Consider the following 25,727-nt stretch of genomic DNA (forward strand, 5'->3'; position numbering starts at 1 on the left):
TGGGTTCAATTCCATCATTGGGTAACTGGCTATGTGGAGTTTTCACGTTCTCCCCGTTTCCTACAAATGCTCTGGTTTCCTCCCACAGTCCAAAGATGTGCAGGCTAGGTGGATTAGCCATGGGAAATGGAGGGACATCCAGAGATACGGTAGGGAGTATGGGTCTGGGTGGGATGTTTTGGACTTGATGGACCGAGCGTTCTGCTTCCACGCTGTAGGGATTGTACAATTCTATGGTATTATTCATTGTGGAGCTCCATTTTGAGATGTGTTGGATGTAAGTTTCCTAAATTTCACTGGTATTTCCTTGTGTGTTAGAAAAATGAACTGTTTTCCAAGATGTTGCCAGTCACCTGTTAAGCAGTTAACTCACTCTCTGAGAGAAGAAATTCTGTGAATGGTGGTCTCTCAATCACCATGGCTGGTGCTCTTCTATGTACCCAATCAAATATTCACTGAGGAAGCTTTTCTCACTGATTACTCACTGTAGGTTTGCAATTGTCATTTGCAGTGACTAGATTCAATGCTGGGTTGTGTATCCAATTTCATTCCTTTCTTTAGGTTTCATAATATTTGATACAACTGAGTGGCTGGTTGACCATTTCAGAAGGCAGTTAAAAGTAAACTCTTTTACTCATGTAACAAGTAGGCCAGACTTGGGAAAGATAGCCAATTTCCTTCCCTAAAGAATTGGCTTTTATAACTGTAGTTTTGTGGTCACCGTTGGACTAAGTTTTAATTCTAGATTTCTTAATTGAGATTAAATGCCATGATTATCTGCTATTGCAGGAACTTGAGCCCATACCCCCGAATACATAAGCCTAGGCCTCTGGACCTGCGCTTGTAAATCCAGCAAAATTAACACTGTGCTACTGAATCCTCCATTTAGGTGCCATGCTTCTTATCATTAATTATAATGCTTATTTGATACAATTTGCGTATTTCAACATTTCAGTCTAATTATTGAGCCCAAATTTCTTTTGTATATGGCACGTAGCAGTGATTCTAATACTGTCAATTCAAGTAACTTAACTCTCACCTTCTGTTTTGTAATATTGTTCAATAGATTCTGCTACCTGTCCTAGATATTGCACGTCAGTCACTTGCTGTCAGTCTGTTCCAAGGCAATTTGTTGCGTGCTTTCTGGAAGTCTATGTTTATATGATGTCTATTTGATTGTCTTCAACGACTCTATCTGTTATTTCTTCAAACAATTCAATAAGGTTGTTTAAAGCATGACGATCCCTTTAGAAATCTATACTAGTTACTTTTTTGTCGAGAATGTGGTGCTGGAAAAGCAACAGGAGAATCGACATCTCGTGCATAAACCCTTCATGTCTGATCTCCAGCATTGGCAATCCTCACTTTCTCCTGATTACTTTTTTATTGTGTGCTCCATGTCTAACTGTTTTTTATTCAATATTTAGCAAAGAATCCGAATTAAGTTAACTATAGTTCTTTGGATTCATTCCCTGTTCCTTTTGTGCCATTTGTGAGTCCCCTGTTACTATTAATTTATTGTGTCCAGTTTATTTTGTGTAATGACTTGTGTCTCTACCATTTTTTGAAGGACAGCATGTGCAATCCATGTGTTGATAGAGTCTTCTTCTCCTTGACTTTTGGTTGGCTTGGTGAGGAGTCTTTGATTAAAATAGAAGTTAGGCTCCCAGACATCATGATCGATAGATTTGACTTACTGGTCAAGGACATAAATATAAAACAGGAAATGCAAATAGGTCACCTTGTTATAGCAGAGAAACTATAGAAACTGTCATGAGTCATTTTTGACATATCCATATATTAGGTTGTCAAGTTAAAAGTTAGACATTACATCTGATTTAGATTCCCTACAGTGTGGAAACAGGCCCTTCGGCCCAACCAGTCCACACCAACCCTCTGAAGAGTAACCCACCCAGACCCATTTCCCTCTGACTAATGCACCTAACACTATGGGCAATTTAGCATGGCCAATTCACCTTTGGACTGTGGGACGAAGCCCACACAGACATGGAGAGAATGTGCGAACTCCACACATACAGTCACCTGAGGCTGGAATAGAACCTGGGACCCTGGTGCAGTGAGGCAGCAGTGCTAACCACTGAGCCACCGTGCCACCCCACTTCCATTTAGACAGTTTACAGAAGGAATCTTTAGATAGGGAATTGTGTGGGGCAGACACAGTGAGGAAATTGTAACTTGACTCTCAAGATGTGATTCACAACAGCTGGTGACCACGGCTCCATAAACTACAGTTAACATGATTATAAAACTGGCCTCCAAGCAAACTCGCTCTTTTCCAGGAATTTAATGGGAAGCAGAAGCAGCCCTTCACCACACCAATGCACTCAGTACACAACTTGAAAGTAATCTCTGTCCCTCCTTATCTTCCAACAACCTGTGATAGAATCATTCACAATATAATTTGAGGACTTCAGCATGAAGATTTCAGTTCAACCGCACATGTCAATGTGAGGCAAATTGGCCAATGTTCAATAATAACTTTGTCTAACAAATGAAGGGTCATTCAAATATGCTCTGGCCCACGTAGCCTCATTCTTGTTAGTCACATTCTCTTGGTATTCTTGCACTTAATTAGTAACATTTTTTGCTCATCGAGTCTTTAACACCCATTCAGCCCTTTTGGAAATGTTGTTTTATCCTTTACCTGTCTCCATATCATTACAAAGATTCTAGAGACACTGGAGAAGGTGTAAAATCAGTTACAGGGATGATTCCAGAGCTGAGAGATTTTAGCTATCAATAGGGAATGAACAGACTGGAATTCTTTCCTTTAGAAAGTGGCTAAGATGTAACCTAGAAAACTGTGTGTTTATGAAAAGATTTATTGGGGCCTGTAAATATATTCGCATTCTTGGAGGGAAGCAGAGTTAGAAGGCAGGAATTTGAAATCGTTATGAATAAATCTAGTAAAGAGAGTAATTAGATTGTTGAAGCTGCTATCAGAAAGGGTAGCTGAAGTGAATAACATGCAGTTAAGAGGAAGCTAGATGTTATGCACCAGAAAGCCAGTTGGTGAAGGATATCATTGAAACCAATTTTTTATTCAGTTGTATGTTTACTTCCAGAGTGAAACATTATGAGTATTTACCTCCTAACCTTCCAGCATCCTACCAGGAGGTGTGTGGATAGGGTGGGGAGTCATAAAATTGTGCAGATTCCCCTATCCCACCTGACAGTTACATTATGGGGCAAGCGATGCATAGAGTAGCCCGCTCACCCTCATCCTAGATGAGGCTGTTATGTGGCCAATTAATGAGAGTAGGGGTGCCATTCCTGTCAACATTTTCAGTGGCAACAGGAAATCCCCAGAAAAGTTCTGCCTTCTGTCCACCGTTTCAGTAAATGTTTCTTTATATATATATAAAAAATTAGCTTGAATGCAACCCTGGATGTCACATCCTGAGGTAGAAATTGAACCTAGATATTGTGGTCCCGAAGTAGAGAAACCATTACCAACAATGGGCTGTGTGTAGAATATAGAACAGTACAGCACAGAATAGGCCCTTCAACCCACGATGTTGTGCTGACCATTGATCCTCATGTAAGGTAAATCTAATGTATGAACCCTCAAGTTTCTGTGACCATATGCATGCCCAGCAGTCTCTTAAATATCCCCAATGACCTCACTTCCACAACTGCTGCTGGCAACGCAATTCAATGCTCTCACTACTTTCTGCATAAAGACCCGCCTCTGACATCCCCTCTATACTTTCTGCCAAACAGCTTAAAACTATGACCCCTCGTGTTAACAATTTCTGCCCTGGAAAAAAGTCTCTGGCTATCAACTCTATCTATGCCTCTCATTATCTTGTACACCCCAGTTAGGTCCCGTCTCTTCCTTTTTTCCAATGACAAAAGTCCGAGTTCAGTCAACCTCTGATAAGCCCTCCATTCCAGGCAGCATCCTGGTAAACCTCCTCTGAACCCTCTCCAAACAGGGGGACCAGAATTGGGCACTGTATTCCAAGTGCGGTCTAACCAAAGTTTTATAGAGCTGCAACAAGATCTCATGGCTCTTAAACTCAATTCCCCTGTTAATGAAAGCCAAAACACCATATAATTTCTTAACAACCCTGTCAATTTGGGTGGCAATTTTAAGGGATCTATGTACCTGTACACCAAGATCCCGCTGTTCCTCCACACTGCCAAGAATCCTGTCTTTAATCCTGTACTCAACTTTCAAGTTTGACCTTCCAAAATGCATCAATTCGCATTTATCCAGGTTGAACACCATCTGCCACCTCTCAGCCCATCTCTGCATCCTGTCAATGTCACGCTGCAGCCTACAACAGTCCTCTATACTGTCAATGTCACCTCCAACCTTTGTGTCGTCTGCAAACTTGCTAACTCATCCTTCAATCTCCTCATCCAAGTCATTAATAAAAATTACATAGAGTAAAGGCCCAAGAACAGAGCCCTGTGGAACACCACTCACCACTGACTTCGTGCCAGAATACTTTCCTTCCACTACCACTCGCTGTCTTCTCTTGACCAGCCAATTCTGTATCCAGACAGCTAAATTTCCCTGAATCCCATTCATCCTGACCTTCTGAACGAGCCTACCATGGGGAACCTTATCAAATGCCTTGCTGAAGTCCACATACACCACATCCACCGCTCGACCCTCATCAACTTGTCTAGTAACATCCTCAAAGAACTCAATAAGATTTGTGAGGCATGACCTGCCCCTTACAAAGCTGTGCTGACTGCATTTAATCAAACCATGCTCTTCCAGATGGTCATAAATCCTATCCCTCAGAATCCTTTCTAACACCTTGCAGACGACAGACGTGAGCCTTACTGGTCTGTAACTGCCGGGGATTTCCCTATTTCCTTTCTTGAAGAGAGGAATTACATTTGCCTCCCTCCAGTCCTCAGGTACGACTCCAGTGGAGAGCCAGGATGCAAAGATCTTCGCAAGCGGCGAAGCAATCACATTTCTCGCTTCCCAAAGCAGCCGAGGACAAATCTGGCAGGGCTTATGCCCGAAATGTCGAATCTCCTGTTCCTTGGATGCTGCCTGACCTGCTGCGCTTTTCCAGCAACACATTTTCAGCCCTGGCAACTTGTCAATCTTAATGTTTGTCAAAAGTTTCAGCACATCAGCTTCCTCAATCTCTATCTGTTCCAGCATGCTTACCTGCTCCACAATGGTTTCATTCCCTACAAGACAGAAGCAAAAAACTCACTTAAGGCTTCTGCTACCTCCTCAGACTCTATACACAAGTTCCTTATGCTATCTCTGATTGGCCCTATTCCTTCTTTGATCATTCTCTTATTCCTCACCTAAGTATAAAATGCCTTTGGATTCTCCCTAATCCTTCCTGCCAAGCCTTTTTCGTGCCCCCTCCTGGCTCTCCTCAGACCATTTTTGAGCTCCTTCCTCGCCTGCCTGTTATCCTCTAGAGCTGAACAAGACCCTTGCTTCCTCCACCTTACGTAAGCTGCCTTCTTTCTTTTGATGAGAAGCTCCTCCGCTCTCGTCATCCAAGGTTCCTTTATCTTACCTCTTCTTGCCTGTCTCAGAGGAACACATTTATGCATCACTCGCAACAACTATTCCTTAAACAGTCTCCACATGTCTATAGTACCCTTTCCATGGAGCAATTGCTCCCAGTCAATGCCTCCCAACTCACTTCTGATAGTATCATAGTTTCCTTTTCCCCAATTAAATATCCTTCCATAGTGCCTGCTTTTCTCCTTCTCCATAGCTATGTAGAATGTGAGACAGTTGTGGTCACTATCACCAAAATGCTCTCCCACCTCAAGATCTGACACCTGCCCTGGCTCATTGCCAAGTGCCAAATCCAAAATGGCCTCTCCCCTCGTCGGCCTGTCAACATACTGAGTTAGGAAACCCTCCTGAACAGACCTTACAAAAACAGCTCCTTCCAAACCATCTGCTCGAAGGAGGTTCCAATCAATATTGGGAAAGTTAAAGTCACCCATTACAAAAACCCTACTACATTCGCACTTTTCCAAAATCTGCCGACCTATGCTTTCTTCAATCTCTCTGCTGCTATTGGGGGGCCTGTAGTAAACCCCAAATGAGGTGACTGCTCCCTTGCTGTTCCTAATTTCCACCCATACTGACTCGGTAGGCAGACCCTCCTCGACAATGGTAACTTCTGTAGCTGTGATACCCTCTCTGATTAGCAGTGCTACACCCCCTCCTCTTTTTCCCCCTCCCTATTCTTTTTAAATGTTCTAAACCCTGGAACATCCAGCAACCATTCCTGCCCCTGAGAAACCCACGTCTCTGTTATGGCCACAATATCATAGCACCAGGTACTGATCCATGCTTTAAGCTCATCACTTATATTCGTAGTAGTTCTTGTATCACATATTTTGCTATACAACTCATTGTTAGCTACTAACAGTCTCCACTAATAGCTATCACCCTCAAGAACAAAGAACAATACAGCACAGGAACAGACCCTTCAGCCTTCTGAGTCTGCACTGACACTTTTTGCCCTTCTATGCAAAAACTGCCTTCACTTATAGGCTCCAAATCCCTCTATTCCCTTCCTATTCGTATTTTCGTCTAGGTGTTACTTGAATGCTGTTATTATGTCTGTAAAATTTCCATCTGGGCTTGATCTTCCAAAACGCACCACCCCACATTTGTCCAGATTGAACTCCATTTGCCATTTCTCTGCCCATGTCTCCAACTTATCTTTATCCTGATGTATCGTCTGACAATCCTCCTCACTATCCACAACTCCACCAATCTTTGTATTGGTCTCCTTGCCAGATCATTATCCACTCCTTTGTTTACTCCTTACCCCTTCCCCGACCCTATCTTCTGCATATAAACCAACATTTTCCTAGTTATCATCAATTTGAGAAAGGGTCACTTGACCCAAAAAAATTAGCCATGATTTCTCTCCAGAGATGCTGCCAGACCTGCTGAACTTGTTCATCTTTATAATGCTGCTTCCACCTAGGTTTCTTCATCAATTTGGAAGCTTGTTTTATGATAGAATGGATTGTTAATGATAACTAGCCATTAATTGTAAATGCAATCATATCTCCACAATATTAGTCTAAGTATTAGGATTAGTCCTTTTAAAAATAATCAAGATATCAATGAGAAAGAAAGGGGGATTGTAATTGATGTGGGCCTCAAAAGAATAATACGTTTTAGGCCTTTTTATAAGTATACTGGAAATGTTTAAAGAGACAGATATATTTTAAAAGCTATCATTGGATGAGGCTTTGTGTATATGAGTAGTCCAACATAATGAAATCATGAGTTCAAACAGTACTCCAGTGAAGCATTACAATCAATGGCTGCAGACTACAAATTCTTCAGTCAAAAACCTTGGCGAGGAGAAAATACAAAACTCCCATTTGCTGTTTGAATTCTCGTGAAATTTTAATGGATTGATTCTCTTGAAAGCATGGGAGAATATCAACTCCCCAGCTAATTTGTGTTGTTAAAATGATGTTGGGGATTTTTCAATAGTTTCTGGCTGACTACGATTTTCAAATGGCCAGTAAAGAGTTAAACCTTCTTCAACAGTGAGGGTTGTATAAATTATATTTTCATGGTTTGCTTCCATTACTAACCTGTGATCTGAGTATGGGACAAACAGACAGCTTCCTTACTAGTTTAACTGTATGAAGAGGTCCAGGTAATTTATGTAAACTTACCTGCAAACTCCATACAAAACCCTTGATATTCTCTGGCCTTAGCGTTGTACTTCCTTCATATTTGATCACCACCTCTGGAATCACCCACTCTCTCCCAAGCCTCCTAAATCTTCACCCCTACCTTAGTGGCAGGGCCATTCTGTTAAACTTCTAGCAGTGTCCTTCAGCCACCCAATTTATTGACAGCCTCTCACTTGTTCTGAGCAGGATTGCTGGGAACCTACTTAAAGGTCTTCTGGAAAATGGACTTAACAAAAGCATCTGAAAATAGTGGTAAATTATCAGGCAGGCTGAAGTTGAAAGTCACCGTGGTGAGATTTATTGAATTACATGTAAATTACTACAGTATTTCCACTGTGTGCGTCCTCATCTCATAGTAATTGTGGTAGATTGTTTACAAAGAGTTGTACAGTGCTGGTTTATAAAGGAAGATTATTAGTGAGTGGTGTTGCTGAGAATATTGAATGTTTCATGAATCAGTGCAAAAACAGAAATTGCTGGGAAAACTCAGTAGGTCTGATAGCATCTATGGAGAGAAAGCAGAATTAACATTTTGGGTAAGAAAAAATAATTAACATTTTGTGGCCAGTGACCCTTCTTCAGATCTTCAGAAGGTTCTGAATAAAGGCCAGTGGACTCAAAATGTTATTTCTGTTTTCTCTCTACAAATGCTGCCATGCCTGCTGGGTTTTCCTGGAAAATTTTTGTATTTGTTTCTGCTTTTCGATTTCCAGTTTCCACAGCTCTTTGTTTCTTTCTATCAAGAAATACTTGCATTTGGATGGTGCTATAAAATCCAAAATTTCCACGGTTCTCTCGAAATTGTTTGTTCACAAATTTCATTTTACCGTCATTAAAAACCATCATGCAAAATGGCTTCTGACACATTCCCTGAAAAAGCATTGGATAGTTCCCATAGTCAGCACAGTTATAGTATAGTATCTCTTTATTCTTGATATTCTTTTTAGTTCTGTAGAATGTTCTCCTCACTTTAAGCTGAGTTTTTTTTTAATCAGTCTAGTCAAACTAGATAGTGAAGTGAAGGAATAATGAATCCATATCATATTCCAGAGAGCAGGTAAACAAGAGTGGAGAATTGGTACATGAAATGGTTGAGCTTGGATCACATGTTGTTTTTGAGGATCATCTTTTTCTGCAAATCGCAGCTGGAATCAGAATCAACATCTGGTTTCAAGACATCCAGTGAGAAAATAGAAGTTTAAGTCCACATTTATCATTCAGAAAATGTATTAAAATAGAAATTCCAAGCATTTTCAAGTGTTCAATGCAGAAAAAGTTATTTTTCAAGGAAAATTGCAATGATTGCATTGTGGCCATAAATAATGTGCTACTGCATCACTGCTTACCTTGGCCCACAGCTGCTTATCGTGAATCAGACATTCCCATTTATTTATCAGGTGCTCTGAGCAGTTGGTTCCTGGAACCTCCAAAAACAACATCAAAAAATCACCCATTGGTAAACTATCCATTATAATTCAGTGATTGTGATTAATGACATCACAGAACCTCAATAACATCAATGGTGCTTTAGCACAAGCAGACTGGAAATCTGCCAAAGTTGAACATTTTTAGTTAGGGAATTTTTCTAGGTCTAATTGTGCTTTTTTTTTAATCTGTGATGAGTTTTCGACAAATGTTCTTGTCCAGATAATCTAAGGTTTCCAAGCCAAGGCAAACAGTACTAGCATAATACTGCGATTTAAGATTGAATTTCAAGCTTGCATTACAGTTATAAGATTGTGGAAGCTAAACGTGCTTTTGATTCCACAGACTGAGGGCTGAATTTTATCCAAAGAAACCTATGTGCAGTTGGAACCCTGCTAGCAATCTGGAACCCATATGTAATTGAAGCCAAGCTTTGCCAGATGACTTTAAGGTCACCACAGTATTAGCATTCTGTTTCCAGGTTTCTCAAACAGTTGGGGAGGTGGGGATGTGGTGGCAATATCACTGGACTGATAGCCCAGAGGACAACGCTAATCCTCTGTGGGCACACCTTCAAATCACACCATAGCAACTAATGAAATAGAAAAGTGTGGAGAAACTCAGCAGATCTGGCAGCATAGATGGAGACAGAAACAAAGTTAATGTTTTGAGTCCAATATGACTCTTCTTCAGAATGATAGGTTTCTAAAGCAGAGTCATGTCAGACTAAAAATATTAACTCATTTTCTCTGTTCACTGATGCTGTCAGACCTGCTGACTTTCTCCAGCTTTATCTGCTTTTAACTCAGATTCCCAGCATCCAAGCATGTTTCTTACAGCAGCTTGTGGAACTTAAATTTAATTCACTATAGTCATTGGAATTGAAAACTGGTCTCAGTAGTAGTGACTGTAAAGGTATTACCAATTTTTTTGTAAAAACACATCTGGTTCACTCAGGTATTTTAGAGAAGGGAATCTACCAAGTTTGCCTGGTCTGGCCTACATGTGACTCCAGACCCACAGCAGTGCGTTTGACACTTGACTGCTCTCTGAAATGGCTTAGTGTACTATTCAGTTCAAGGGAAATTAGAGATAGGCAATAAATGCTGGCTTTGCTGGAGATGCCTCAAGAAATAATAAATTTAAAGAAAAAATCAGTCTAGAAAATAATTGTATAGTATTATTTAAGATTAGTACTTTTTGTTAATTGCTGACATAGATGGTGTGCAGTTTCGCTGTTTGCTGGAGTCTTGTCATTGATTTGATGTTTTATCTGTTGTCACTGAACTCCCTCTACCACTTTGGGTACAAAATCCTATCTGAATTTGTCTGCTTCAATTTCTTTAACAGATTATGATTTGTGAGTTATGGTCATACTGTGTTTATATAAATCAAATGTCTTAACTGTTGTAGCAAATCAATCATCTGTTATCCAGTTTATTCCAAAAATTGATTTACACTGCATGTGTGTTAAATTTTTAAAAATATGTTCCTGTGGTTATTACTGCTGATCATGCTCAATAGTTTTTCTAATGGGCTATAATTATACAAATGGTTTTCGTACTGTGATTCGCTTTTGGTGACCAGCTGCTGCCAAAACACAATCTTTGATGACCTGAGCACAATACCCTTTTAGGTACAATTGTTTGAATTTAATGTTATCGGTAGACATATGGTACCATATTGCTGTGGAAGTAAAATTTATAGTGAATGGGTACTTTGAAAATTAAGGTCAGAGTGAGGCATGACTTTGTAAAAGAAAATCATTGAATTACTTCTAAAATTACTAAAAACTGGCAGAAAATCACTTTCAAATCCCTTCAGGATGCATTGTAATTTTGAAGTTTATTTCTTTCATTTACTCTGGTGACATTACTGATCATTAATGTCAGGATAAATAAAATTATGACTATCAACGTTCTAAACCTAGCACTGGATCGATTGACCATGATCCTGCAAAATACTAGATGCACGAGGGCCATGTAATGTTAAAGCATATTGCTTCTTTGTTAATACTGAAAAATGTTTTATCACAGGGAGCCCAATTTTCATTTTTTAAAAATCATTTCATCATACCCACTGCCAGGACGGAACAGAAAGAGCATCATATGTGGATCTAAATGGCTTTAACGCCAAATGTTGAAATTGCAAAATATCTGCTTTGTATTTCACATAAGGTTAAATGCCAGTAAGTACCTAGTGCTCTAAATGAGTAATATAGAACAGCAGCCTAGGTTACTGCTGATAGAAAGTACAGTAGGAGCCGACAGCGTGCCATGTGGATCAGTGCTGGGCCCACTGTTTATCGTCATTTATAGCAATGATTTGAATGTGAACATAAGAGGTATGGTTTGTAGGTTGCAGATGACACCAAAATTTGAGATGTAGTGGATAGCAAAGAAGGTTACCTCAGAGTACAACAGGATCTTGATCACATGAGCCAATGGACCAAGGAGTAGCAGATGGGGTTTAATTTAGATAAATGTGAGGTGCTGTATTTTCAAAAGAGAATTCAGAGCAGCACTTATATACTTAATGGTAAGGTCCTGGAGAGTATTGTTGAACAAATAGACCTTGGAGTGGAGATTCATAGTTCCTTGAAAGTGGAGTTGCAGACAGTGAAGAAAGCATTTGGAATGCTTGCCTTTATTGGTCAGTGCATTGAGTATAGGAGTTGGGAGGTCCTGCTGCAGCTCTACAGGATATTGGTTAGGCCACTTTTGGAATACTGTGTGCAATTCTGGTTTCCCTCCTGTTGGAAGGGTGTTGTGAAATTTGAAAAAATTCAGAAAAGATTTGCAAAAACATTGCCAGAGTTGGAGGGTTTGCATTATGGGGAGAGGCTGAATAGGCTGAGTCGATTTTCCTTGGACTGTTGGAGGTTGAGGGGTGACCTTATAGAGGTTTATAAAATCATGAGGGGCATGGATAGGGTAAATGAACAAGATCTTTTCCCTGGGATGGGGGAGTCCACAAGTAGAGGGCATAGGTTTAGGGTGAGAGGCAAAAGATCTAAAAGGGACCTAAGGGACAACTTTTTCTCCCAGAAGGTGGTGCGTCTATGGAATGAGCTGTCAGAGGAAGTGGTGGAGGCTGGTACAATTGCAACATTTAGAAGGCATCTGGATAAGTATGTGAATAGGAAGGGATTGAAGGGATATGGGCTAAATGCTGGCAAATGGGACGAGATTAGTTTTGGATATCTAGTCGGCATGGATGAGTTGGACCGAATTGTTTATTTCCATGCTGTACATCGCTGTGACTCTGACTCTATGTAATCAAAGGTTAGAAGTAATTTAAATGATGAAGAGGAAAAGAGAATTCTTTTTATTCTGTCCTATTAGCACTATTGAATATTAAGGTTTGATGCTATCAAAAGGTTCCTGACCCAGTAGTTATACTCCAGCAGTTACAGCAGGATACTTCCATTAATATTGAAAAATTTATAGTTACCATTGACTGGTGGGGTGAGGAATGTGTATCTTTGCAGCAATGTGTTCCTGCATTTTGGTGTACTTCTTTCATATTAAACTTTGTGCTATCTGCAAATTTTGAAATTGTGTTTTAGAAACTTGAGTCCAAACCTTTGATGTAAATTGTAACAGCAGTGTTCCCAGCACTGACACTATGTCCCACTTTATGCCAATCTAAGTGTCTAACCCTAACTATTACTCTCTGTTTTCTGTTTTGTAGCCAATTTGCTATCCATTCTGCAACTTGTCCCATGATTCCACATGCTTAATTTTATTTATGACCCAGACCTTATTTCTGACTTGCCATGTTGATCCATATCAAGGATGTTTTGAAAATGCAAATACACTGGAATACGTTTAATGTACTGTCCTCTTTCTGATATTTCTTCAAAGCATTCAAGAGATTGGTCAAGAATGCTTATAATGTTTATGTTATCGCATCCCTAACTCCTATTAATATGCACGCTGCAATCCATCTGGGTCAATGGGTTTATATCCTGATTTTAGTCCCCCATTTCAGTCTCAAATATCTTGATATATATTTAAATCTTTTCTAATACCATGGCTACCTTGTTAATTTTACTGGCAAATCCAGAGACAAATTGAGTCTTCAATGATTTTGCTATTTTGCTGTAATTGCCTGTGGATCTATCTTGCATATCATTTAATGGCACAATCCTCAAAGTTCCCTCAAAGTTGAGCAGTCACACAGCAATTCAGAATGTAAGAAGCAGTCCAAGGGTCATTACCCATTCCAAATTGGGTTAATTTTATCATTATGCCTGTAAAATAATTATAAAAACAAGAAGGAATTATAAAATTAAATTATCAAGGAAATATGAAATATATAGTAAATTATTTTTATTTCATTGTTTACCCCTTCATATTTGTTTTTTCTCTTGCTCTCCTTTGTCATCGGTATTATAATTGATGCCTTTTTCTTAGTTGTAACTGTATCTTTTTCTCTTTGTTCATCCCTGGTTGGTATTGGTTAATTTGATCCTTCTTTTTCAACCAGTATATTTCTCTTGAATCTGATTGATTCAGGTATATTGTTTGAAATGTATCTCTTTGCTATTCTATTTCTTTGTCATGTTTTCCCCAATTCATCGTGTCTGGCTACATCCTGACTCCCTCAACATTATTATTTTTCCAACCTATCAAAGCTTTTTTTTCTTCGACTGACATCTTTTTGAATTATTGTTTTAAACCTTATTATGTTATGGCCATTGTAGCCTTGCTGTTTTTGTAGGCTTACTTTCCTAATTCACTCCAATAAATTTCCTATTTTGAGCTTCAGTGATGATACTCTTTTGCTGAAGTGCTTATGTCCTGGTAAGAAATGAGGCATGAACTCCATTCCCAATTTTTCCTTCTTCAGTCTTTTCTAGCCAGTTTATTTCGTGAAAATCTCTTTATTATTATTCTATGTGTTTTATCCTTTTCATTGATTTGCCTATCAATTTTTTTTTCACTCCCCTATTTCGCTTCCATTCTTACAAGGTATGTCAATTGCCTCTATCAATGTAATAAATCCTGTTTTATCCTTTATCTCAATTCATATGGATTCTGATTTTTTTATTCATCCAAGGAACATAGGTGTCTCTGGCTCGGCTAGTATTTATTGCCCAGAGGATAATTAAAAGTCAACCACATCACCGTGGGTCAGGGAGTCATGTGTAGGCCAGACTGGTTCTGGATGCCAGTTTCCTTCTCCAAAGTTAGTGAACCAATTGGCTATTTTTTCCAACAATAAACCGTGATTTCACAGTCATCATTAGATTATTAATTCTTGAGTTTTGCAGAATTTAAATTCCACTATCTGCCACAGCAGAATTCAAACCTGGGTTTCCATTCCATTACCTTGATGTCTGGATTAATGTTACCTCAAGGCCATTACCTCCCCTTCTATCTTAATATTAGATGCATCCCTTTTTTTTTAACTCACATTGTATCATCTTTAAACAATACAGCTATCCCACCATCCCATCTTCCTTTTCAACTTCTTTCAATATTGGCCAATTGCTGGAAAATGGGATTAGAATGCGATGACCAGTGCAGTCATGATAGGCTTAAGGGCCTTCATCTGCAATGTAAAAACTCAATGACTCTATTTAACCACCCAGTTTGTGTCTTTGTTAAACCAATTTTCCATTTTTCCAGACTACATCTGACTATTCACCATGAATTATTACCAATAATTCTCTGCAGTTTAATTTGTGCTCATTAATTGTTTCCTTCAGTTTATTTCAGCAATCTTTTAATATCCATGTCCCATAATTGTAAGTGTTCTCTGACTGTTTATGTTACCGTTATTGCTTACCTCGGCCTGACCTTAACACTCATCTTCTTCATCTTCTATTTTCAGGTTGCCTGATTTCCCGTGGGTCCCTTCCCCAAATTACTTATGTTCTGTGGGTTTGACATTAAACTCAAATTTTAAAACAGAATACCAGTTGGTTAAAATGTGCTTAAGAAGCTAACAATCTTGTTTATGAATTACTTAAAATGGTCAATGCCTAATTGAAATTAATTTATAATTTTATTTTTTCTCAGGGCGAAACTGTTCCGTGGGAAAAAAGTCCATGGAGAATATGATATCAGAGTGGAACAGGTTGGTTTTTCTTTCTATTTTCGAAGCTGTTTTGAGTACCATGTAGCATATATGAGTTGTGATTAATGTTTCTGTATAATAGTCTAACCTCCTGCAGTAAAATGCTAACCTGCATGGGTAATAAGTTGGCACTTAACAGAATTCCATTTTGTCATTTTCCTGCTATTTAGTACATTGATTAAGCATCTGTCCCATTATACCACTGGATTGAATAGTAAAGATTGAAGAGCCATCATTTGTAAATAGCAATTTTCCATAATAAGTGGCAATAAACAATAGTATTCAGGGATCGACAGTAGGAACTAGAATAATGACAATTACCTCCAGATGCCAGAAAAATGAAAAATGAAAGTGTGTATTACATTTAGTTTGTTTAAATGTAAAGTATCTGATAATATACCAAGCAAATAATGAATGAGGTGTAAAATCTGTCAATCCTTGTATGTGTTACCTAGTTTAGATGTTTGCTTTGGGAATTTCATAACACAGTCTTATTTTCTTTATATGACTTCATTAACCTTTACAGAAAACAGAAAACACTAGTATCAAAAAGAAAACAGGGCCATAGGCTTTTTAAAATCTCATACAAGGAGCTCAAGGTTTCCTTTGTTTATCTGATTTGAAGCAAAGGTACAATAAAATACTTCTGTAAGTATGTCTTTGACTTGTTAATAGTTTTGTCATTGTATTAAAATTTATATTGTTGATTCCCTTTAATCAACAAGTGAATGGAACACCCCCCACCCCCCTCCCACGAATCTGTCTTGACTTTTGCATGCCCAGTCATCAGTCCACACAGGCAAACTGGTGAGGCAGTCAAGAGGTCTCTCTAGTTTTGAAGCTTTGGTATGTTTTACATTCCAAGTAGGTATCCCTGCACAGCTCATGATGTTTTGAAAAGGAAAACAGGCCAGTGATGCAGTTATAAAGGTACCTTACAGGTGTCGGTTCATGCTTTACCATTGCGGAGAATGGTGCCCCAAAGCAACAGCAGCCCTGATGATTTTGATGCTTCCTAGAGGCGACCTCCTGTTCCTTTGAGATCCACAAAACGCTGCTAACTTATCCCTTTGTTGGTTTTGCTATTTTCCATCGCCATTGGATTTAGTTGAAGCCTGTTCTGCAGTGATTCTTACCTCATGCACATATCCAAACAATAGTTCTGCAGTTTCCACATTCGAAAAGGAACCAATTACCTGTAAAGGGTGAGTAGCTGAACCCCATTTAAAATTGAATCAACTGCACAGTTGATGTTAATGGGACAGTAAAGCTATCTGTTCCATTCTGCAGCTGATATTTCCCTGTTTATGCCAGGCAAAGTGAATGAAAATTGACCCAATAACTGAGCACTGAGTCAAAAATCTCTCATATGTTGATAATATATATAGTTTTAAGCAAATTGATTGAGGAATTGAGAAATGAACAGTATTAGGACTAAAAAAATTACAACAGAAATATTCATTGCCAAATCAGGTACAAAAAGATAAATAAATTGAGGGACAGTAAGATTGGATTAAGAGTGTAAGAGCAAAGAGATAGCAAGGGAAACTACATAAACAATTAATACTTGAAATAACTTCACATTAATCTTCAATGTTGCAGAGATTGATTGAAAGCAAATAATGCTGATCATGGTTAAAAATCGCACAACACCGGGTTATAGCCCAACAGGTTTAATTGGAAGCACACTAGCTTTCGGAGCGACGTTCCTTCATCAGATGAAGGAGCGTCGCTCCAAAGGCGAGTGTGCTTCCAATTAAACCTGTTGGACTATAACCTGGTGTTGTGTGATTTTTAACTTTGTACACCCCAGTCCAACACCGGCATCTCCAAATCAATGCTGATCATAGCATTAACAGGGTAATTCAGATTGCAATACCTTGATTTCCAGACCATGCTTGGCTGTATCTACGAAGCAAATACTTTGTACTGTTCAATATGGGTCATTGGAGAAACTGACACTCAATAGTGAGGTAGACATTAAGATGCTATTTTCACGGTGGAGCTCAACACCTTGGATTTTTAAAGTTTTGTCTGGGGCGTCTGCCTTTGCCTGAAGCTGCTGTACCAATTGTGCATAAATAACAGAATTGGCATTATCCTCATCATCAGTTCGAGAGCAAAACCTGGGCCATTATATACAACCTAAAGGGCACAAACAGCTTTTCTTTGTGTGTACTAATTCAAAGAACAGCAACTCGTTTTCTGTTTGGGGACCCCGCAGCTTTTGGGACGCAGCATCAATTTCAATAAGAGGCCGATTCCATCCTTCTACGTTTTTCACCCACACCACCCTGTTATGACAGGGTTGCTTTTAGCACAGATGACATTGCTGTCAGGCCATTACATCGGTTACATAGAGTCATAGAAACAAAACATTCAGACCAAGCACTCATGTCTACCATAATCCCAAGCAAACTAGTCCCACCTGCCTGCACTTGGCCCATAATCCTCTAAACCTTTCTTATTCATGTACTTAGGCGAATGTCTTTTAAATGTTGTAGCTGGACTCATATCCACGACTTCCTCTGGAAGCTCATTCCACACATAAACCACTCTCTTTGTAAAAACATTGCGCCCTGATTTTTTTTTTAATCTTTCACCTCTCAGCATAAATATGTGACCTCTAGTCTTGAATTCCCCCACCCTAGGGAAAAGACACCTGCCTTCACTTATCTATACCCCTCATGATTTTATAAACATCTATAAGGTCTTCCATCAACCTGCTATGCTCCAGTGAAAAGAAGCCCCATCCTATCGAGCCTCTACTTCTAATGCAAACCCTTAATTCCCAGAAACATCCTGGGGAGTATTTTCTGAACCCTCTCCAGCTTAATAATATCCTTCCTATGACAGGGAGACCAGAACTGGACACAGTGCTCCAGAAGATGCCTCAACATTCTGTAGAACCTCAGCATGATGTCCCAATTCCTATATGCAAAGGTTTGAACAATGAGGGCAAACATGTTAAATCCCTTCTTAACCAACCTATCCACATATGATGCAAACTTCAAAGAATTATGTGCCTGAACCCCTAAATCTCTTTGTCCAAGGCACTATTTTTATTATTATATGGCATGTCCTTGTTTTCTTTTACTAAAATGGAATGCTACACTCAATCTTCATTATCACTTATTCAGCTTCTCTTCTGTCCTAGCCTGGCACTCATAATCCCCTTGTTTATCTCTTTTAGAGTGACCCTTCGAAAGTTGTGCCTTAGGTCCCTTTTAAAATTTTCTCCTCTCACCCTAAACCTATTATCTCCAGTTTTGGACTCCCCCAACCCAGGGAAAAGACCTTGTCTATTTACACTAACCATGAGTAAAAAATGATATTTCTGCCAGACTAGGACTATAGCAAGTGATGACAGAAGCAACAAAACAGAAAATGTTATTTCTGCTCTCTGGGGTCCATTTCCACCTATCCACTCAGTTTTCCCTTCCTGCTTTCCCCCAACCTCATCTTCAGCATAAATATCAATCTTTCCGAAATACTATAAGTTTTGAGTCACCTGACTCAAAATATTAACTCTGCTGTAAGAACTTAGATTCCCTATAGTGTGGAAACTGGCCCTTTGGCCCAACAAGTCCACACCGACCCTCCGAAAAGCAGCCTACCGAGACCCCTTCCCCTACACTATTATCCTATATTTACCCCTGACTAATGTACCTAATGTACACATCCTTGAACACAATGGGCAATTCAGCTTGGCCAATTCATTTAACCTGCACATCTTTGGATTGTGGGAGGAAACCAGGGCATCTGGAAGAAACCCACAGACATGGGGAGAATGTGCAAACTCTACAGACAGACACCCAAGTTCAGAATTGAACTCGGGTCCCTTCTTTTCAACTCTTAGTCTTGACAGTTTGACAGCTTCTCTCTTGATTATTGTGAAATTATGGTGACTTCAACTTTCTTAGTTTCAAATAATTCCTTCAGGATTCTAACAAATGCTTCTGGTCTGGAATTTATAAACTAAAACCCTTGCTCTGAGGTAATGTATTTTCTAACTGCTCTGAATTAACTCCTTTCTTCCTGGAAATTGTTTTTACATCTGACACTATGCCACCTGCAATCTGAAACTAAAAGTTTTACAACCTATGTGTTTCCTTAAATAAAATAATCAGTTTTTGATTCTTTCAAAGTTTGCTCTCTTCACTTATAAAGCTTTCACAATACACCCAAACTCACATTACCACTCAAAGAGGGCCCCAGTCACCTGCAGTCTCATTTGAAATCACAGTTTCAGAAGGACTGGCAGGTTAACTCAGAGGCTCAGTGGTTAGCACTGCTGCCTCATAGCACCAGGGATCTGGGTTCGATTCCAGCCTCAGGTAACTACCTGTGTGGAGTTTGCGCATTCTCCCTGTGTCTGCATGGGTTTCCTCCCACAATCCAAAGATGTGCAGGTCAGGTGAATTAGCCATGCTAAATTGCCTGTAGTGTTCAGGGATATGTAGATTAGGTGCCCTAGTCAGGGGTAAATGTAGAGTAATAGGGGACTAGGTCTGGGTGGGGTACTCTCCGGAGAGTTGGTGGAGACTCGCTGGGCTGAAGGGCCTGTTACCCACTGAAGGGATTCTATGATTCTACAACATAGATCAAACCCTGACTATCATTAATAGAAAATCCAAACTCCAATGTATGCATAAATCACCATTCTTTATTTGGCAGTGGGAAAGCCATATGTTTTCTATTTAATCTCCAAGGTACCAATAAATTGGAGTGAGGCCAGTAATGTTGGATACTAATTGGTTCGTTAATGAACAAAGCTATTTCCCACTGCTGACAGCCAGCTGGCTGGGCTTTAGCACTGACTTAACCACACAATATGTAGCCACTACTGGGAGACTGGCTCAGGCCTCACCATGATTAAGAAGGCCCAGCACTCTATTTCCCACTGTGACAGGCAGCATTATATCTAAGTCATTATCCATACCAACAGGCTTTCTCAAATTGATATACGTTTATATCTAGAGGCTTGCTCACTGGACGTAGAGATTGCTATTGCTGATAATTATTAAAATGTACCTCTAACATTTCAGAGATATTCCCCATTCCCATTTAAAATAAAGATTATATTACAAGAAAATAATAGAATAGCAATGTCATTTTTAGGTATTAAGTATTTCATGGGTAACAGCAGTAATTTCTTGTTCTTGTATTTGAATATTGCCTACACCCGTAAAAACATACTAAAGAAATAAGTTCATTCTATTTTGGGTTTATCATTACCATGGGATTATGGAAACTATGAGCCATACAAGGTTCTCCAACACTGGGAGAATGAGAACTGCAGATGCTGGAGAGCAGAGTCGAGAGTGTGTTGTTGGGAAAGCACAGCAAGTCAGGCAGCATCCGAGGAGCAGGAGAATCGGAGTTTCATGCATCAGCCCTTCATCAGGAATGAGGCTTGTGGCCTGGGGCTGAGAGATAAATGGGGGGCGGGGGGGGGGGGGGGGGGGGGTGGGGGATGGGGTGGGTAGGGTAGAATGGGGTTAGGTGCAAGATAGCTGAGAAAACGATAGGTGGAGGAAGGTGATAGGTCAGAGGGGGACATGATGGATGGATCTTGAGGCTGGTGCCGAGTTGGAGGCTTGGTGCTGGGATAATGTTGGGGGCGGAGGGGACCTAAGGAAGCTAGTGAAATCAAGATTTATCCTGTGTGGTTGCAGGGTCCCAAGGTGGAATATGAGGCATTCTTCCTCCAGGCGTTGGCTGGTAATGGTTTGGCGGTGGAGGAGGCCCAGGACCTGCATGTCCTTGACAGAGTGGGAAGGGGAGTTGAGGTGTTCAGACACAGGGCGGTGGGGTTGGTGGGTGAGGGTGTCCCAGAGATGTTCTCTGAAACGATCCACAAGAAGACGCCCTGTCTCTCCAATATAGAGGAGACCAGGTGTAATGGATGCAGTTGATGACATTGGTAGAGGTACAGGTTAAAAAAAAGGTTTTCCAACATACATCGTTGGAGGTGAAATTCCTCCCATCAGTCATTTGGTGATAGAGTTGAGGCAAGTAGCAGATGGGGTTTCTTTGCTAATATTATTTGACAGGCGGAATCCTATTCCCTTGATGTTTCAAGAGTTATTAGGTCTTCTTCACTTTGGAAATGATCATTACTACTTGTGACTTCCAGCAATCCCCTGGAGGCAGAAAAATAATCAAATTCATTTCATATCCTGTATTACCAAATACTAATAAATATCTTACCCTTTTATGAGTCTGTCCTATACTACAAATTGAAGAAAGAAGGGTGTCACACGAATTGATTTGCCTCTTTATCACCAATTGATGTATTACACTATACTGAAGAGAGGTAATGGTATTGTGGTAACATCAGTTGATTTGTAATCCAGAGCGTCAGGCTAATGTTCTGGGCCATGAGTTTGAATTCCTACAATGGCAGCTGGTGAAATTTAAATTCAATAAGGAAATGAATTAAAAACTTGCTTAATGATGACCATGTAACAGTTTCAGTTTCCATAAAGACATATCTCTTTCAATAAAATCCTTCAGGGAGTGAATTCTGTCTTTCTACTTTAGTAATTGTAACAAAGATCAGCCAAGTGAACCTCATGGAATATAAGTGCCCTGGTTAGCCTGTTAATTTGATCTAATCAGGGAACCCTATCTGACAGATAAAAACAGGAGTGTCAAAAGTTTTGTTTACCCTGAGACCTGGCTCTGAGGAAGCCACATCAATATCAAATACTATGCGTATGTAAATAAAGAGTGACTTGGTGATAGGAAACCGGTCTCTATGGAATTATTTTAGTGGCAACAAGAGAAAAAATGACATTACTGAAGAAATTAGCTCGCAATGATCATCTGAGTTAAATAAACATTTATGGCATAATGCCATTATTTGGGGAACTTGACTCGTTCGATCCTGCGATCAAAGACTAGGCCCAGTGTGTGGAAGGAACGCATTTTTCTGAACAAATAGCATTGGAGCACATGAAAAGCAATGAGTAATTCTCCTGACAGCTTGTGGACCTGCAGCTTTTCAGTTATTAAGGAGCCTAACATCTCCTGAGGGACCAGATACTAAAACCTTTCAAGAGTTGACAGATTTAGTTAAGGAATATTATGACTTCAAGCCCCTTCTAATTCTGAGATACTATTGGTTTTACTTGGCGGTTCGAGAGCCAGGAAATCTACGTGGGATTTTTTGATGAGGTTACATCGACCAGAAGAGACATCTGACTTTGGATTAATCCTTAATGAGATGCTAAGAGACCATTTGATATGTGGGATTAATGATGAAACCGTGCAAAAGCGCCTTATAGATGAAGCCCAACTGGACTTCATACAGGCACTCCAACCGGCTTTGTCATTAGAAAATGTGGCAAGGGGAGCAAATGAGTTACAGGGTATGCCAATGGAAGTGGACACTCTTGCCAGGCTGACTGAGCTTGGGAGACACCACTTGGGTGAAGGCAATTACATAACCTCTCTCAGGACATGTCCTGAACAGAGGGACACTAGGTCAGCCCACAGCAAAACCCCAAAACAAAGCCAAACCTCTGCCAAATGGTTAAAATTTTCTTCAGGGTATGGACTGGCAAACCATCATAGTTCCTGCCAGTATGTGGATTTGAGACAGTTAAAGAGTCCCTCTAGAACTAAGTTGAGTAAGAGAACTTTTAGGCATTCAGGAAAGTGCATACCTGGAATGTCCACCTATGCCTGATTTGGAACAGTGAAAAGCTTGGGCCCAAACCTAATGGGGTAAAATTGGTTGAGAAGGCTTCACCTTGATTGACTTAACATTTTTCAATTAGAAAATGGCTGCATGAGTGAAGTCCCAAATAAACATTCAGAAGATATTCAGCAAGGTCTAGGGACTATCAAAAGAGCCAAGGCCACCTTGCATGTTGACCAGGAAGCAATTACACAATTCTGCAAGGCTATTTGTCTTACATGTAAAGTAAAGGCAGAAATCAGGAGGCTGGAAAGCAAAGGAATTATCAAACCAGTGCAGTTTCCAGAATGGGCAGATCTGGTCATACTGATTTTAAAGCCCAGCGTGGCATGATTACAGAGCTGATTGTTAAAGATCAAAGCATTTCAATTTCTTCTGAAGTAATGGAGTGAAATTTTTTACTCTTTGGAGTGGAGAGAAAAATGAAAGTTCAAAAGAAAAGGGTTAACTCAGGATAAATCCAAATTTGAGAATATTATCTCTCAGATAATGGAATCTTCAGGTGATACCTCTGTTCAGATCACAGAGGTGAATGATGAGCTGAAAGATCCCAAGATCAAAAGCAAGAGGAAACTACAAGCTCTGCACCATTAATTCAATGTAACAATTGCTCCTTTACAGGAAGATCTGGAACAGTTCACATGTAATACAAATCAGGCTCAACAGGAACTGTTACTGAGATGTTGGCATGAACTCAGAGCAATGGAATAGAAAATGACAGAATTGCAAAACACAGCATACATAAAAGGAGCTACAAATCACTCTTGAGACAGTTTCTTTAAAATAAATGGCAATTATATTGTGCTATTGAAAGAACTCAAGCAGCAGAAGAAAAACATCAAATGGAAGAAGATCAGGCTTTTAAGAAAACAAAAATAAAAAAAGAGTTGGAGAGGCTTGACATTTATTAGGGCAGGTCATGAAGGAGAAAATAAATTGGATGAACAGAATGTTAAAACTTCATTAAAATTTAAGAATCCAGTGTAAAATCAGAAATTTCAAAGTTCCCTGGGAAGTCTTAAAGCATAAGATTATAAATTCCAAAATAATTTGAACTTCTCAAAGCAAACTTGAGGAACTAAATTGGGCAGTGACTAATGCGGAATAAAATTTGATTCTAACAAATTCTGGAACAGCAACTGTAGCCCATGAAATAAAACAAAACTTGATGAAAAGAACAGGAATGACAGACAATATAATTGATAACTGTGTGAATTACAAGTATCTCGTAGACACTGTCCATATCACAATATGTGGACATGTCAACAAATTAGCTATATATTGTAAAACTTTGCCAATAAAAAAGTTCACCTCTGAGGACTCTAAATGCTTTATGTATATGATATTGTGACTATAACTGTCTGTTATCTGCTTTGGGTTTGTCAGCTGCACAGAGAAGAAATCAATTGGTTGTTGTATTGTCTGCTTTATAACTTAAAATGTGCATCACTGTTTTAAATAAACTCATACACTGAGTTAGTGAATCCCTAACCAGCAGTTGAGTATTAAACCTTTATTTTTAACATAACAATAGCAAGCACCAGTTTAATATGTAACTGCTGACTGACCAGGAATCTGTCCATAGTCTCTGACCATGCCTGATGTTGCTGGCCAATCAGAAGTCAACAGTCAAAAGGAGCTGAAGAGAATTGTTGAAGGTGTAATTCATTGATAGTCCACTGTCCTCCCTTCTTGGCCCCAGTTGTCCACAGATGGGGAAAAATGGAATCCCTCAGATCCTGGCAGGTAGGTCAGCCTGATTTAAAGTCCCTATTTTCCCCAGAATGCAGGTCAAATTGCATACGCAAGACAGGTTCTACAGATTTCTCACTAAGTAGCCCCAGATAGTAATGACATGGTTTGTCTACAAACCTCATTGACCTTCACTTTTACCAATCTGGCCTGGAAACTCTCAAGAACTATTCCATCACAGGTAACCATAATAACTGCCTCTGATCTGGTGAAAAATGCTCTTAAAGAAGCCTTGATGAATTGTTACATTGCATTCTGTAAATAGTATATGCTGCTGCAGTGTTGAAGGTGGTACCTGGGTTGCCGATCCCCAAGTGGACCATTTTTCCCAAATTATCTCGAGCTTCTTGGGTGTTGTTGGGGGTACCCCGATCTAATCAAGTGGACATTATTCCATTACACTCCTGACTTGTGCCTTGTAGATAATTGACTAAAGTCAGGACTTCAGTTTTATTTATCACAAAATTTCCAGACTCTGCCCTGTTTTTGTTGTGATAGCATTTATATGGCTTCTCCTGTTCAGTTTTTGGCTAATGGTAACCTCAGGATGTTCACAATGTTGTCCATGTTGGACATGTTCATTGTCTAGCATGTTTATCATATGCTAGCTTTGTTGTTGTCCAGGTCTTAATATATTTGGACATATTTTGACTGCTTCAGTATCTGAGGAGTCATAAATGGTCCTCCACTTCCCACATCTCTGTCCTTGAACCCAACCCCTGCAGCGGCAACAAGGACAGAACCCCCTGGTCCTCACCTTCCATCCCACCAACCTCCAGTTCCAACACATCATCCTCCGCCATTTCCTCCATCTACAGTCAGACCCCACCACCTGAGATATATTTCCCTCCCCATCCCTTTCAGCATTCCATAGAGACCATTCCCTCTGCAACTCCCTCATGAGGTCCATGCCACCCACCAATCCACCCTCCACTCCTAGCACCTTCCCTTGCTACCACAAGAGGTGTAAAACTTGCACCCACAACTCCCCCCCTCATGTCCATCCAAGGCCCCAAAGGATACTTCTACATCCAGCAGAGATTTTCCTACACCTCCA

General features: G+C 39.8%; 1 protein-coding gene across 1 annotated transcript in view; it reads left to right on the forward strand.

Annotated features, from left to right (window-relative positions):
• syn2b (synapsin IIb) overlaps positions 1 to 25,727 on the forward strand; it is a 392,491-nt gene that overhangs the window by 205,918 nt on the left and 160,846 nt on the right. Inside the window, exon 2 of the mRNA XM_060835534.1 lies at positions 15,153 to 15,210. Coding sequence (XP_060691517.1) covers positions 15,153 to 15,210 — 58 coding nt within the window. The remainder of the gene's footprint in view (positions 1 to 15,152; positions 15,211 to 25,727) is intronic.

The sequence above is a fragment of the Hemiscyllium ocellatum genome, chromosome 14 (genome assembly GCF_020745735.1).
Source record: "Hemiscyllium ocellatum isolate sHemOce1 chromosome 14, sHemOce1.pat.X.cur, whole genome shotgun sequence".
Classification (NCBI taxonomy): Eukaryota; Metazoa; Chordata; class Chondrichthyes; order Orectolobiformes; family Hemiscylliidae; genus Hemiscyllium; species Hemiscyllium ocellatum.